Genomic DNA, 15,806 nt, shown 5'->3' on the forward strand with positions numbered 1-15,806 from the left:
ACCACAAAGTTTCTCCACTGTTCTTTTCCACAAATGTAGTCAGAAGGGGATGTACTTTAATCGTTAAGAGGCCTAACAACAGGAAATGCAATAATGTAATCTGGTGCTCGTAAAGGTTTGAGTAACCATCTTTGGTAAATCTAAAGAATGCAACCAGTTAGGAATATACATAATTGTGAAACTGACCCCCAAATTTCACTTTGGTCGAGAGAAAGAATGGAGGACAGTCATTTACAATGAATAACTTAACTGTAGAAATCACTATATAAAAATGAGTGTCACACCATTACCTCTTTAGCAATGACCATTGCAGACATTCCACAAAACACTTATGAACACTACAGTACTCACATATGCAAACAAGGACAATGACAAAACATGGCTCACACAAGTATATTTATTACATACAAAATACATATAAAAATACATATAAAAACAACTTTGAGACATACAAAAGATTGGAGCTTAGAAACAGTATAATGAACAGACAAAGACCAAGCCAATTTGAATTGCAATACATATGTACACTTTAATAAATAAACGGATTGTTCTGTTATACCAGAGAAGGCAGATTGTCCATATCTTGGGATGCAGATATCACCATGGTGACCTTAAAAACATTATCATTGAATATATCAATTATCGTCCTTGGAGAAAAGCTATGCTGCCGAGTAATAACATATGTAAAAATGGAGGTATTGCACCACACAGCTAAAAGGGTAGAGTAGTAAAGTAAAGGAACATTTGGGGCTTCAGATTGTCCATATTTTCACTGACAACCCCTCCGCTCCCTCCTCAAAAGTACACAACATCATTATTCATCATCACCACAAATATTGTAACATTTATGTCTAATGATCAATTTCTCTCTTTTTCACACACATCCCCTACCACTGTTTCATGTACACAGACATGCATACATACTTTTGGCGGAATAGTTCTTTCTTATTTTTTGGGGACGAAAGGGTAACATGCACCGGGCTGCCATCTAGGGGCAGGAAAGGTCGTAGCACCTCAGTTCAGAATGCAAGATGTGGGGCAAGAACTCGGGGATATCATCCAATAGGAATGCTGAACAGTGCTGATCCTCATGCTGGTAGCATCACTGTAGCATCACCACTGATCCCCAGAGTACACTACACCAGAGGAGCCTGGACAGATAAATCTCACCAGGCAAAGGCAACCAAAACACAGGCAAATGTATCTGATTAGCACATTTAGTAGTAATAATAATAACTGGAATAATACAATGTCTATAAATCCTCTTATGAGGAAAGGGGGGTGGGGTAATATAAGAATCACCCCATCAGCTGTTCTTTGCTTCCAGCGACAGGAATCATGGGATAGGCAAGGCAGCTGCCTTATGGAGTAATCATGCCATTAAATACATCATCCCTCCCATTCAGACATGAATGCAGTGAGCCAGATGGCCAGACTAGCGCACAGGGCCTGGTCCAACAATCCGGACAACACCCTTGAGAGGCAGGGGGACATGAAGACCCACAAACACCACCACATGCCTTCAGCACAACAGGCGAGGTGGGTCTCACAGAGGGAGGCCATGTCAAAGTAGCAGAATGTTTTTAATCACACAGATAATCATTGTGATACTTTGTTCCTAAAAGTAAAACTATCGCTTTCACCCAGGGCACTAAGCACACACACCTCTCATGTATACAGCCAGTGAGAGGACTGCAGTTCACTTCTGCGGTGCAGTCAGGCGGTGTCATCCCAACATTAGCTGGCCCCATTTGTCCACACCGCTATCGCACGCACACACACACAAACAACCGTATGGAAATATCAACAACCTGCTACCGCTGCAGTAAAGGACCTAATACAGTGGTGTCAGCACCAACCAAACAAACTGACCTAAACTGACCAAACTATCAATCAACTCACACCCACCATCCTTCTCCTGAAATGTGTCATGGTGACAACAGAAAAACACCTACAATCACTATGACAACCCCACCCACAAAATAAAGCCCTGCGTTCCAACATATGGCTTTTAAAAACAATACATTGCAATATTTACACATAATCAACTCATTTATTTTTTCCCGGAGCTGGGCTGTTTTTTTATGAACAGAAACATTTATCCACTGTAACGTGAATCTCTGCACAATATTGTTTTGCAGCATCAGGAAAGATAACATTACCTTTTCATATGGATAGTCCACATTAGGGTAAGAAGAATGCAGGGAGCACAGAAACACATTTTCCTCTCCTTGAGTTCCAAAGGTCTTTCAGGGTACTGCCAACCTTGTATGATATTGTATCCCCTCCAGCAGTTTAGGCTATAGTTTCGGCTACATTGACAGAGGAGAGGTGCCATCTATTCCAGGGGTGATTATAGTGGTCTGCGTTGAGTTCAAATGGACTAAACCAGGTCCAAGATGGTAAAGTGGTCATTGGTCGCATCTTTGTGGGGTTGTGTCGTTATTAGGAGGCTTGCCTCTGGTATTAATCTTTGTCGTAGTATATTTTCTGCAATTGTAGATACATTGCAGTCTCCTGTGGGGTAAAAATCTAAAGTACGTCAGAAACATTTGGAATGTGTAATCCTTCATATAAAAATCTCTTCATATTCAAGTACATAATCATGTCCACACTAACTTCTACCCAGTTGGGTAATGTGACATCATGAGGATGGAACAAATGTGGTTACGAACATGTACATACCTGAGTCAGGTGTGTCACTGAGCAGGACATGTGACCCATGAGTCAATCAAAAGGGTGTTCAGGACAGCAGGTCTTCACCTTCGCCCAGGAGTCAATACAGCTGGACAGAGAAACAAATGTCTATTTTCCCTTTTGATTATCACATATTCACTTATTTGTCAGGGACCATGCATAATATGTCTATTACAACGGAGTTTTAGATACATAACTAAGTTCCATCTGTGGTCCCGGGGTGGGACTTAACTATGACCATGGTGCAGCTGACTCACTGTGAGACAGCCTGATTAGAAACACTTGTTGTGGTTAGAGTGTGAACGTTTAAAGGAAATTGGGATCATTGGCATTTAAAAATCCCTAAGGCCTAGGGAAAGTTGAATAATATCTATAAAAACAAATAATATTTATAAAACCAGGGATGAAGAGGCAAACTTTAGGCTACTTTGGTGAATGTGAGATACAGATTACCAAGACATATGGAGTTCTTTCTGCCTGCCCCTCCTCTCTCTTCCTCACGCTGGCTCGCCTGCTTGTTCTCTTTGTTAATGATGCGAATGGGTGTTCAGTTTGAGTTTTTTTGTGTGTAGAATATCATAGCCTGGCGCAACAATTTAAGGCTCTGCATCGTAGTGCTTGAGGCATCACTGCAGACCTGGGTTCGATCTCAGGCTGTGTCACAGCCGGCTGTGACCGGGAGACCCATGAGGCGGCATACAATTGGCCCAGCATCTTCCGGGATAGGGGAGGGTTTGGCCAACCGGGATTTCCTTGTCCCATCGCGCTCTAGCGACTCCTTGTGGCGGGCTGGGCTCCTGCAAGCTGACTTCGGTCGCCAGCTGGACGGTGTTTCCTCTGACACATTGGTCCGGCTGGCTTTCGGGTTAAGCGAGCAGTGCGTCAAGAAGCAACGCGGCTTGGCAGGGTCCTGTTTTCGGAGGACGCACGGCTCTCGACCTTCACCTCTCCAGAGTCCATAAGGGAGTTGCAGCGATGGGACAAGACTAACAACCAATTGGATATCACGAAATTGGGGAGAAAAAGGGGTAAAAAGTACAAAATCAAATCAAATAAAACAATATGGTCCTAGCCTATTCATTGATAATAGGGCCTTGCTTTACAGAAGTTGCAAGACATGTGCAAGCCAAGAAATTGCGAGATACAGCTTTTGATTACCGATAGATAGGCCGAGTGAACGGTTCGGATAGTCTGTCTGGTAGCCGACCTGCCTATAACCGTGCCCCTCCCCTCTCTATCCGTTCCTTCACTAACTTGCTATGAAATATGGAAGTGTTTGTGTTCTCGAAAGTACAGGAACTAATCAGTCTCCTCTGTTCCAAAAATACAAAATCTTAGGAGTCAATTGTGTGTGGAATTGAATCGTGACACTCAGAAATGGGAGTTGACACCGGGAGTCGACATGCAAGGAGTAGAGGAATCTATTATTTTGGAGTTGACTATCCACCACTACGTCATCGTCGTCAACAGTTGGAAAAATAGCAGAGAAAGGCACGCGATAGCAGCGAAGTCCTGTATGGCAATACTTTCAGAAGTTAAATACAAACTTAGAAGAATTGTAGTCCAGGTGCAATGCTTAACCATCTGAATGAGACGCACCATGAGACCCAAACTGTAGCGGGCAGGAGCTCAGGCCCCCAACAACAGACATAAGACAGCTTCACACGAAGGAAGAGTGATCAGGGATGTAGCCATGACTGCAGTAAAAGGAGCTGCATTGCCCTCCAGAGGTCATATGCAGGACAATATTGTGCCTTTTGAATTCACATGCAATTTCATACATTTTTTCGTATCTTTTTAACAAAGAAAAAAATGGTCTTTTAAACGTAAAATCTTTCCCCATTTGTCACAGGCCTAGTTGTGGTTACACGCCTAGAGGTTCACACCTCAAGAGACTTCCTGGTCTTAAAGAGGTGAATGACTTACAATAAGGTTAGGTCTTTCAGGGAAAAAAAGAACGAGGTTATTAGACGCTCATTGTTTGCTGCTAGCACAAGAGTTCTTCAGTGGAGCTTTTAGTGATATACTTTTGGTCATTTAGTGTTTATTTTCTATATCAACTTTATTTAACCAGGTAGGCCAGTTGAGAACAAGTTCTCATTTACAACTGCGACCTGGCCAAGATAAAGCAAAGCAGTGCGACAAAAAACACCAACACAGACTTACACATGGGATAAACAAAAGTACAGTCAACAACAATAGAAAAATCTATATACATTGTGAAAATGGGAGTAAGGAGGTAAGGCCTAGGCAATAAATAGGCCATAGTAGCGAAGTAATTACAATTTAGCAAATTAACACTGGAGTGATAGATGTGCAGATGATGATGTACAAGTAGAAATACTGGTGTGCAAAAGAGCAAAAAAAGTCCTTAAAAACAATATGGAGATGAGATAGATAGTTGGATGGGCTATTTACAGATGGGCTGTGTACAGCTGCAGCGATCGGTGAGCTGCTCAGATAGCTGATTGTTACGGATACAGTTATCCTGTGTGTGTGTGTATCCTGTGTGTGTGTTTCTTTTCTCTCCTTCTCCCCTCACAGGTGAAAATCATCACTCCCCAATCAGTCAACAATCAATCAGAAGACACACCTCCTCCTACTTCCTACCCTATCACAGTTCCTTCCCCATGGTTTAAAAACCCCATCATTTGTTTGTTCTAGAGCTCAATCTCTCTGTAAATGCCATGTCTGTAGGTCTCTGTGTTTCACTCTCGCTTTGTGTCTTAACCTCTCTTTTGTTTAAGCACCTCATAGCACTTTGTCATCACCTGTGAGTATTGTTTTTGGTTATGGTGTTTGTTTGTTGCTGGTGGGAAAAGGGGGAAACCAAGACAAGTCGCCCATGGGCATACACTACCCGTAGGTGAACTTTGTTAAATACACTAGTTAGAACTGGGCGGACCACCCACTGTATTTTTGGTTAGTTAGTTAGCTGGTGTTAAAGTAGGCTAGTCTAGCTTAGGGGTGTTTTTGAATACTTATTGTTTCTTTTCTTGGGTCCAGCTCAGCCCCTTTTCCTGCTCCCCCCATTACCGTGTGTTTATAAATAAACCTAGAGTTTGACGGTAGATTTCTGTTGTCGTGGTTATTTCGTGCACACTTTTACTTTGTCACAACAATAATTTGCATGAGTTATGTTACGGGTCTCATTACCATCCCCCCTAGACTGTCGGGCCAAAAGGGATTCGTAACACTGATGTTTAAAGTTAGTGAGGGAGATATATGTCTCCAACTTCAGCGATTTTTGCAATTTGTTCCAGTCATTGGCAGCAGAGAACTGGAAGGAAAGGCGGCCAAAGTAGGTGTTGGCTTTGGGGATGACCAGTGTGATATACCTGCTGGAGCGTGTGCTACGGCTGGGTGTTGTTATGGTGACCAGTGAACTGAGAAAAGGCGGACCTTTACCTAGCAAAGACTTAGATGACCTGGAGCCAGTGGGTCTGACGACGAATATGTAGCGAGGGCCAGCCGACGAGAGCATACAGGTCAGTGGTGGGTGGTATATGGGGCTTTGGTGTCAAAACAGATGGCACTGTGATAGACTGCATCCAAGAGTAGAGTGTTGGAGGCTATTTTGTAAATGACATCGACGAAGTCAGGGATCGGTAAGACAGTCAGTTTTACGAGGGATGTTTGGCATCGTGAGTGAAGGAGGCTTTGTTGCGAAATAGGAAGCCGATTCTAGATTTAATTTTGGATTGAAGATGCTTAATATGAGTCTGGAAGGAGAGTTTACAGTCTAGCCTGACACCTAGGTATTTGTAGTTGTCCACATATTCTAAGTCAGAACCGTCCATAGTGATGTGAGCATGCATTTAGTTTAACTAGCGTTTAAGAGCAGTTGGAGACCACGGAAGGAGTGTTGTAAGGCGTTGAAGCTCGTTTGGAGGTTTGTTAACACAGTGTCCAAAAAAGGGCCAGATGTATACAGAATGGTGTCATCTGCGTAGAGGTGGATCAAGGAATCACCCGTAGCAAAAGAGCGACATCATTGATATATACAGAGAAAATAGTCGGCCCGAGAATTGAACCCCGTGGTACCCCCATAGAGACTGCCAGAGGTCCGGACAACAGGCCCTCCGATTTGACACACGGAACTCTATCCGAGAAGTAGTTGGTGAACCAGGCGAGGCAGTCATTTGAGAAACCAGGGCTGTTGAGTCTGCCAATAAGAATATGGTGATTGACAGAGTCGAAAGCCTTGGCCAGGTCGATGAAGACTGCTGCACAGTACAGTCTCTTATCGATGGCGGTTATGATATCGTTTAGTACCGTCAGCGTGGCTGAGGTGCACCCGTGACCAGCTCAGAAACCGGATTGCACAGCGGAGAAGGTAAGGTGGGATTCAAAAGGGTCAATGATCTGTTTGTTAACTTGGCATTCGAAGTCTTTGGAAAGGCAGGGCAGGATGGATATAGGTCTGTAACAGTTTGGGTCTAGAGTGTCACCCCCTTTGAAGAGGGGGATGACCGCGGGAGCGTTCCAATCTTTAGGAATCTCAGACGATATGAAAGGGAGGTTGAAAAGACTAGTAATAGGGGTTGCAACAATGGCGGCGGATAATTTTAGAAAGAGAGGGTCCAGATTGTCTAGCCCAGCTGATTTGTACAAGTCCAGGTTTTGCAGCTCTTTCAGAACATCTGCTATCTGGATTTGGGTAAAGGAGAAGCTGGGGAGGCTTGGGTAAGTAGCTGCGGGTGGGTGCGGAGCTGATGGTAGCCAGGAGGAAAGCTTGGCCAGCCGTAGAGAAATTCTCATTGATATTCTTGACTATCCTGGATTTATCGGTGGTGACAGTGTTTCCTAGCCTCAGTGCAGTGGGCAGCTAGTAGGAGGTGCTCTTATTCTCCATGGACTTTACACTGTCCCAGATCTTTTGGGAGTTAGAGCTGCAGGATGTAAATTTCTGTTTGAAAAAGCTAGCCTTTGCTTTCCTAACAGACTGTGTGTATTGGTTCCTGACTTCTCTAAAAAGTTGCATATCGCGGGGACTATTCGATGCTCGTGCAGTACGCCAAAGGATGTTTCTGTGCTGGTCGAGGGCAGTCAGGTCTGGAGTGAACCAAGGGCTATATCTGTTCTTAGTTCAATTTTTTTTGAAAGGGGCATGCTTATTTAAGATGGTGAGGAAATTACTTTTAAATAACATATGGACGGACACCTGCTCGTCAAAAATCTGGGGCAGGAAGTGTTCTCCTGGAATCTGCCAAACCCAGATTCATCCTTCAGACTGCTAGATGGTGAAACGTGATTCATCACACCAGAGAACGCGTTTCCACTGCTCCAGAGTCCAATGGTGGCGAACATTACACCTCTCCAGGCGTAGATTGGCATTGTGCGTGGTGATCTTAGGCTTGTGTGCAGCTGCTCAGACATGGAACCCCATTTCATGAAGCTCTCGACAAACAGTTATTGTGCTGACGTTGCTTTCAGAGGCAGTTCGGAACTCGGTAGTGAGTGTTGCAACCGAGGACAGACGATTTTTACGCACTATGCACTTCGGCATTTGTCGGCCCTGTTCACAGCTGTGCCTTTGTTGCTCCTAGATGTTTCCACTTCACAATAACAGCACTTAAAGTTAACTGGAGCAGCTCTAGCAGGGAAGAAATTTGACAAACTTTTTGACAAAAAAATTTGCCACGTTGAAAGTCAAAGTTCCTCAGTAAGGCCATTCTATTGCCAATTCACGAGTCATGAACGCAGTCAAATTCCAAGTGACCGCTGAGTAACAATAACTAGGCTACTCAAAAACTGTTCTCTGTAAATAATGATGCTGATGGTCGTTAGTAGCCAACCAAACTTGTTAATGGCCCTCAAGTCACAAATGGCCTGGTACTCAGCACTCCATTGTCCCTGTAATCACTCTGACATCAATGCAAATACAATTGAAAATCAATTCAACCACTTCATGATTGAATTTGAATATCACCTGTCACGTAGCGAGAGCCAGCTCCTCAGCTTTTTGATGTGTGTAACAAAATAGTGCATGCATTTTTTTGCGACTTTTTCACATCATCAAAATTCACGTCATGCAGCCCATATATGTTTGATTTTTCAAAAACATTCTAAAGTTTGGATTACAACTAAAGTTGCCAAATAACTCTATATTAAGCATATAGGACATGTTAAAAAGTATCACTTTTGATTTGCATGACAGTTACCAGCTCACAAATTGTCATAACTGCTACAGTCCTAAATGAGATTTCAAAAGAATACAACTCATGATTGTATCACATGCTTCCCATGCATCACAGTTGCATAATTTCTTCCTGGTAGATGGAATAGAAAAGTATCAATGAATTATCAGATCTGTGCTCTTGTGTGTGAGAAATGTCACCCCTTTCCCTACTGGGCAAAGTGTATGCCAGCATCCCAAAATGGCACATTATTCCCTATATAGTGAAATACTTTCGACCAGAGCCCTATGGGGGGCCCTGGTCAAAATAAGTGCACTATATAGGGACTAGGGTTCCATTTGAGACATATATATTGTGTGTATTAAATCCTCAGTGTAATTACCTCTTGTGGTAGACACAAAGGCAGGCCAGCCGGGCGATGGTCTCTCCCTGCTGCAGCTCGTCCAGACAGATGGAACACTCACCGCTGTCCTTCCTCAGCACGTCCACTGAGACCACCACACACATCACAGAAATGACAGTTAGACAAAGCACATCCGCTGAGACCACAGTTTGTGTAATAGACTGTAATAACACCATAATAACACCACTCATGACCCAACGTGAGTATTACATTTAGCATGCAATGTCAACCCTTTCTCTGGGTGAATGTAAAGACAGTAGGGCTGGGAATTTCCAGGGACCTCACGATACAATATTATCACGATACTTAGTTGCCGATACTAGGGTTGAATGGCAGGAACGCGGTTACCGGGATTTACCGTCCAAAACCACTCCCTTTTCCCAAGATAAATAACTGCAAGAAACCAGTAAATTATAATTAATAATTTATATGAACACCATGACATGAAATGGAACTGTTAAATGATATGCAATATCTAAATCTGGTTTCTCTACGGCCTCTGCATGTTGAATCAACGCTCAGGGTGGGGACATACAGCCCATCTCAGTATGGAGCGCAGTTCACAATGCATGTAGACCTACAGTATCATCTCATGAAAAAAAAATGGCATCAATATCTGCAGTAATATAAAGACCGAATGCGTGTCTAATTTACATATCTCCATCTGAATTTCAGGGCTCACCTTGTTTTGAACTGTAAGATAATCATTTTTTTGCAGCTGCAGAGTTTTAAAACAGCCTATCACTCGAATATCGTTGCTTTAAATAAGTGCACGCGGGAGTACTCTCACAGTCTTTCTTTCTCTCTCTCTACATCAACTCCATTCAAATTGCTTCCAAAATACATAATTCTGTTCTAGATTGATATACATGTCCTAGCCTCTCTCTTTCAGGCAATATATTCAATGCAGTACTAGCTTATATTTAGCAAATTAATGATGGGTTATGCAAAATATGCTTCTTACATATAGCCTCTGTCTCTTGAGCAAAACACAAGCACCTGTGCTCCGCTGACCTCTCTCCTTAAAAAACACTCTGTAGCTCTTGGAGTCCCAGGCAGGAAAAACTAGACCAGAATAGCTTGCTGGACATAATTATTTTTTAGCATTTCTTATACCAATAGACAATTTGAAGAGAGACGCAAACTATTTTTTTGCTGAATGTTAAATACTGCAGCCAATAGAACTCATGGGTAGTTTGAAAGAATGTGAACACGAGATGGTGGTAAGCTATAGCAGTTATTTATTCAGACCCATAACCATTCAATCTTCATGAAGAGAAATGAACGCCTTCTGCATCTAATTGTAGTCCTATATTATTCAAGGATGTCTTTAGAATGATTAAGATAAGGACAACAAAACGTATTTAATTTAACTGTTGAACGCGAGGAAAGAATGAAGCAACAATAGAGAAAATGGTAGGCTAATAACATTAGGTCTAAATATTATAAAAGGTATAAATGCGTCAGCCTACTAATTATACAAACAGGCCCTATTATATTTCAAAATTAAAATCAAATTCGCCAACCTATACTTTGTAGGCCGCATGTGCTGCACCAGAATCGCATGTTTTCTCCTGCTTTATCATGGTTTGAACAATGTGCGCAATTCCAGTCCATATAATACAGTATAATACAGTACAGTAATACAGTTCACACTCAAAAAGATGAGCCTACAGGACTTGGGCTTTTATGTTTTAATGTCGTGCGTAATGTGCAGTAGCCTATATCATATATGTATTGCATAACGGCACAATCATTTTGGCTTTTTTGGGCTTGGGCTCATTAAATGTCATAAATGTATGGCTCGTAAAATGTATTTAATATATGTCTCATCAGGCTCAGCTAGCATCAGGTTTGAATGTTCATGCTAATCAAATCTCTAATCAACTCCAGACATTTATATGCCTCTTTCAATGACACTTACGGCTTTGGCGGGAAATACTGGGTTATCCGGGTGAAAAGTGATTTATTCTCGTGATGGAACATTTGTAAAAAACCTGGAAAATATTTAACCCTAGCTGATACGATATGTATTGCAATTCTCCCGTTTCTATATGTATTGCGAGTCGATACTGCGATTTTATTTGATGTTCCAAACATATTAGGGTAGCTTAGCGGTTAAGAGAGTTGGGCCAGTGACTGAAAGGTCACTGGTTTAATCCCTGAGCTGGCAAGGTGGAAATATCTGCTGTTCTGCATGGCAGTTACCCCCAACAACAACTTTTCCTCGGGCGCAGATGGTTTGGATGTCGATTAAGGCAGCCCCCCGCAACTCTCCGATTCTGGGGGGGTTGGGTTCAATGCGTAAGACACATTCCAGTTGAATGCATTCAGTTGTACTGACTATCCCCCTTCTTTTATTACTCACTATATATTTGCTGAAGAGAGATACTTACTGTTGTAAGGGAGAGGGGGAGATGTGAGACAGCTCAACAGGTGATCCTCAATTCTGCCACCCGGGAAAGGCTTGGAGCAGAACGGACAGCGGATATCTGGGAAGGAGACGACAACATGCTCATGTTTAACAACAACACATTAGAAAAACAAAAGAGGGGAGTTGATCAAATCAACTAATGAAATCAACTTGTCCATCATGCATGCCATTGGTCTTCAGTAGATGTTGACATTTGCGTGATCAGCGTGTCATGACGAATGATTAAGGTCAACTGACCCGTGATTAGTTTTCTAGTCATCATCATTCTAACAGACCAGGCAATCACGCATAAGAAGAGGAGTCCAGCCTCGGGGATGGGACGACGTGGGGGAGAGCGTTCCCAGTTAGCCTACATTCCTCTCTGGCCCTCCTGTCAGCCATGCCCAAGTGAGGACTTTGACCCATTTCCTAGACTTGCTCTGAGCTGTGTTTGTGTGTTATGGCGCATGGGAAAATAAATCCAACGTTGTGTTTGGGCAGGGGTCTCACTCATATACAACCACATCTGTTCATCTGTCTAATGAATAACATAACATAGGTCTACACTGAGAATCTCTCTCAGTCTGGGACAGGTCATATTGGAAACGTCCCTAGCTACCGTAAGTCAATGGATTTTGTTGAGAGTGATGTATGGGCTATTGTTAGAGAGCTCATTGATGAATCTCGAATGAATTCATGGGTGTGCTACATTCTGAAATTGTCAAAGCAGTCAGTTTGTAGTACTACTGTATTAGCTAGCTAATCTATTAACAGCAGCCTGATTGTTACAACTTAAAACAATGGGTTCTGCTGTAATAAGTCAAGTTGCTTGTAAGCACGAGAGAAGATCATACCTCCAAGAATGCAGGTTCAGTAGTAAGCCTGGACAATTTGTGTCACCATAAAACTGATTGTTGAGCCCTAGCTTAATAGAGAATGGAGGATTTTTGTTGGCACTAACTTCATCATGGCTCTTTGGCCAAAGCATATAGGGAAATTAAATGGGGGTTTGAGGGTTTTTGGATAAACACAGAAAGAAAGTTAAATACAGGCCTAGATCTTATACATTTTGTTCTATGAGATTTTGTTCAATCAGCTAACGGCAATTTTTGTGAATTTTGAAGCATTTATGTAATCAAAACAAGCACATAAAGGCTTCATAATGGTCATGTTAACTGACTGATATTATCTCATAGAACAAAATGTATAAGACCTCCTAGCCCGTGTTAACCTCAGACCTTATTTTAGGTGTTTATCTAATCAAATCCAGCTTTATTTATACAGCACATTTCGGACATAGAATGCAACGCAATGTGTTTTACAGGAAAAATATATATAACAAAACAATGAAAATAAAAGCTGAAATGTATACTACACAACATAAAAAACTAAATGACACAAACTGAACAACTAAAAAGCACATTCAGGAAAATCCAAGCAAAAATATGTGTTTTAAGATCTCTTTTAAATATGTCCACAGTTTCAGCCACCCTGACTGGCAGGTTATTCCAGAGGCTGGAGGCATAATAAGGCGTAAAAAGCTATTTTGATCACAATCCTAACGTGTGATTCAGAATTTAGTTCAGAATCTAAAATAACACCTAGGTTTTTTACCTGGTGTTGTATCTTTATTGCCTGTGAATTAAAATGTGCGGCTAGATTCTCTCTCGGTGCTTTGGCTCCAACAATAAGTACCTCAGTCTTGTCTTGATTTGGCTGGAGGAAGTTGTGAGCCACCCAGGTATTTAAATCACTAATAGTCTAATTTATTTATGAAGCTAACATCATCTGGTGACAAAGGAATGTAAAGTTTTATAACGTCTGCGTAGCAGTGAAAATCAATGCTGTGCTTTCTGATAATGCTGCCAAGGGGTAACATATATAAACTGAACAGTACACCAGACCCAAAATACCCAACCCCCATTTATTTCCCCTAAGGGAATGGCTGGACGAACCAGATATAACTAATTTCAAGTTTTTTGGACCACAAGCTGGCAAGCTCTATACCAATGGGGCATTTCACTGTGTTTTTGTTCACACTGTGTGTGTAATAATGTATGGTTGTCAAATCTGCGAGAGAAAATAGGAACAGCAACTTACTGCCATGTCGGCTGTTGACACGGTAGAGGCCAATCCAAGCCTCCGACACTGGGCGCTGATGGATGCCTCTCATCCGTGCGGATCTTGCGCTGACGTTGCGCCCAGAAGAGTGTCGATTACCGGGTAAACGTTCGGAGAAAGTGCGGTGAGGCACTTGACCTGTCTCCTCTCCAGGCAGATGTTCCCCGTTTACAGCACCCGCAGGACTGCTATTGCAGTCTTCCTCGCGTTTGCATTCGCTGTTGTCTTCTGCTGGTGATGATGATGGGCTGATGGACGGGTGGCTCTTGTGGTCGACGGGGCTTCCACCGGTGCTCGCCTGTTGCCCCATGTCCGAATCGCTGCCCTCCTCCGATCGGCTATGGTTGGTCTCTGAATCGTCAAAACTCCCCAAAAAGTCTACCATAATACTGGTGGGCCTATTGCACCGGGGTCGTCGATAGGAATCCCGGGTGATGCCATCTTTCCCGAAAGTCGAAGGCACTGGGTCCTCTTGTAAACGACTAGCTCTTGTCCCCATCTCTTTCGTTGAGAGCAGTTAGCTAGCCAGCTAACTCACCTATCTAACGTTAGATAAACTAGCCTTCTCAGTACCTTTACGGACCATAAAACAGGAGATTTTAGATGGTGTTATTCTCGAAAAGTGTATTTAAAATTCTTCCCACGATCTCTTAAATGATATGTGTTCTATAAATAGAGTATTGTCTACCGGTTGATATCCGTCGTCTGTCTATGCGGCAGCTGGCAGCAGCGGAAGTGAATTCAGTTTCTTCTTCGGTATCATGGCGTTTTCACATTTTGTTTGTGCATGCCGCCACCTACTGTGCGGAAGTGTGTGTTCAATCACGTTGCATTTTGTGAAAATGAAAAATTGCACCACCAACTAACTCTACACCTACATACCACTATTTAATTAAAATTAAAATCCCCACCCTATTCCACTACTTTGACCCTTACTGATCCTACGCCAGGCCAACGGCATGAGAGGATGACACTCTTTAGTTCAACACACCTTGCAACTCTTCTGCCGTAAAACCTTGTGCACCCAAGTACATCGCTGCAGCTGCCACCACATCTATTTTTTGTGATTTGCGTTCCATTTCTGCGGTACAGTTGATAACCATGGCAATGAATGCTAAGAAGCCAACGTTACTGAAGCACATATTCTATCACTCTGTATTGGCTTAGGCCTACTACTCACCCTTGACCCATCATCATCTACTCTCTCCACTGCCTCAGCATACAACATCTGTTCTACTCTGACCCTGACAACCTAAACCAGTCTCTCTCGCACTGGGCACTTCTGATCCCCAGCAACATGGTCACCTCCACAATTGACCGTTTTTTCCACCGATACTACACATTTGTCCCATGCACCCCTACATACTTCTCACATCTCGGAATCTCCCTCCTACACACTGCTGTAACATGACCCTCAGCTTGGCATCTGAAACGCCTTAGTGGGTTCAGCACCAAAGCTCTCACTGGATAGCTGACATATCCTAACAGGAATATATTAGGTAAAGACTCTGCTTCAAAACTCGAAAGGGCAGTGTCTTCTCAGTTTCACCACACTCGCCACCGGGTCTAAGTCGCACCAAACGGCCAGTATCACAACAGAGACAGCAGAATATGGTTTGTACTTGGCGCCATTTTTCCTCAACACACATCTTCCCTCTGCACTCGGCTCTTCTCCTTCTTCCTCGCTGTCCATAACCACGTCTATCAGTTCACCACGCTCATCTTCATTCGCTATACTGCTTGCAGAACAAATACTGATGGCCTTTCTCCAATACCCACCTTCTGTTCCTTAGCCCAATTTACTAGTCTATCTATCTCTGGCCTCTCCATGCTCCTAAACGTGCCACAGTCATCAAAACCTATAAATCTCTACTGAATAAAAATATAAACACAACATGTAAAGTGTTGGTCCCATGTTTCATGAGCTGAAATAAAAGATCCCAGAAATGTTCCATATGCACAAACAGCATGACCAACCGCAGAACATTTCTAACCACGCTAGCCCAGGACCTCCACATCTAGCTTCTTAATC

General features: G+C 42.8%; 1 protein-coding gene across 2 annotated transcripts; it reads right to left on the minus strand.

Moving 5' to 3' along the window:
- Nucleotides 1-379: 379 nt before the first annotated feature.
- zgc:66427 (uncharacterized protein LOC406256 homolog) lies at nt 380-14,499 on the minus strand. Of its 2 annotated transcripts, none has more exons than XM_029643082.2 (5): nt 13,754-14,499; nt 11,637-11,732; nt 9,220-9,325; nt 2,686-2,785; nt 380-2,517 (listed from the first exon to the last, which is right to left on the minus strand). In XM_029643082.2, exons 1-4 carry the CDS (start codon nt 14,271-14,273, stop codon nt 2,728-2,730), a joined length of 780 nt encoding a protein of 259 aa, XP_029498942.1. In that variant the 5' UTR covers nt 14,274-14,499; the 3' UTR covers nt 380-2,517; nt 2,686-2,727. The 2 variants fall into 2 exon arrangements, with proteins under 2 accessions (XP_029498942.1, XP_029498943.1); XM_029643083.2 differs by having other exon boundaries at nt 380-2,532.
- Nucleotides 14,500-15,806: the final 1,307 nt, after the last annotated feature.

This window comes from Oncorhynchus nerka, linkage group LG9b, assembly GCF_034236695.1.
Source record: "Oncorhynchus nerka isolate Pitt River linkage group LG9b, Oner_Uvic_2.0, whole genome shotgun sequence".
In the NCBI taxonomy this organism is placed as follows: domain Eukaryota; kingdom Metazoa; phylum Chordata; class Actinopteri; order Salmoniformes; family Salmonidae; genus Oncorhynchus; species Oncorhynchus nerka.

Coding starts and splice junctions, on each gene's coding strand:
- zgc:66427 (XM_029643082.2), bottom strand. CDS start 14,273: ATGGGGACAAGAGCTAGTCGTTTACAAGAGGACCCAGTGCCTTCGACT. Junction 11,733..13,753: donor TGTCAACAGCCGACATGGCA/GTAAGTTGCTGT, acceptor TCTCCTTCCCAG/ATATCCGCTGTCCGTTCTGC. Junction 9,326..11,636: donor TCCCCCTCTCCCTTACAACA/GTAAGTATCTCT, acceptor TGGTGGTCTCAG/TGGACGTGCTGAGGAAGGAC.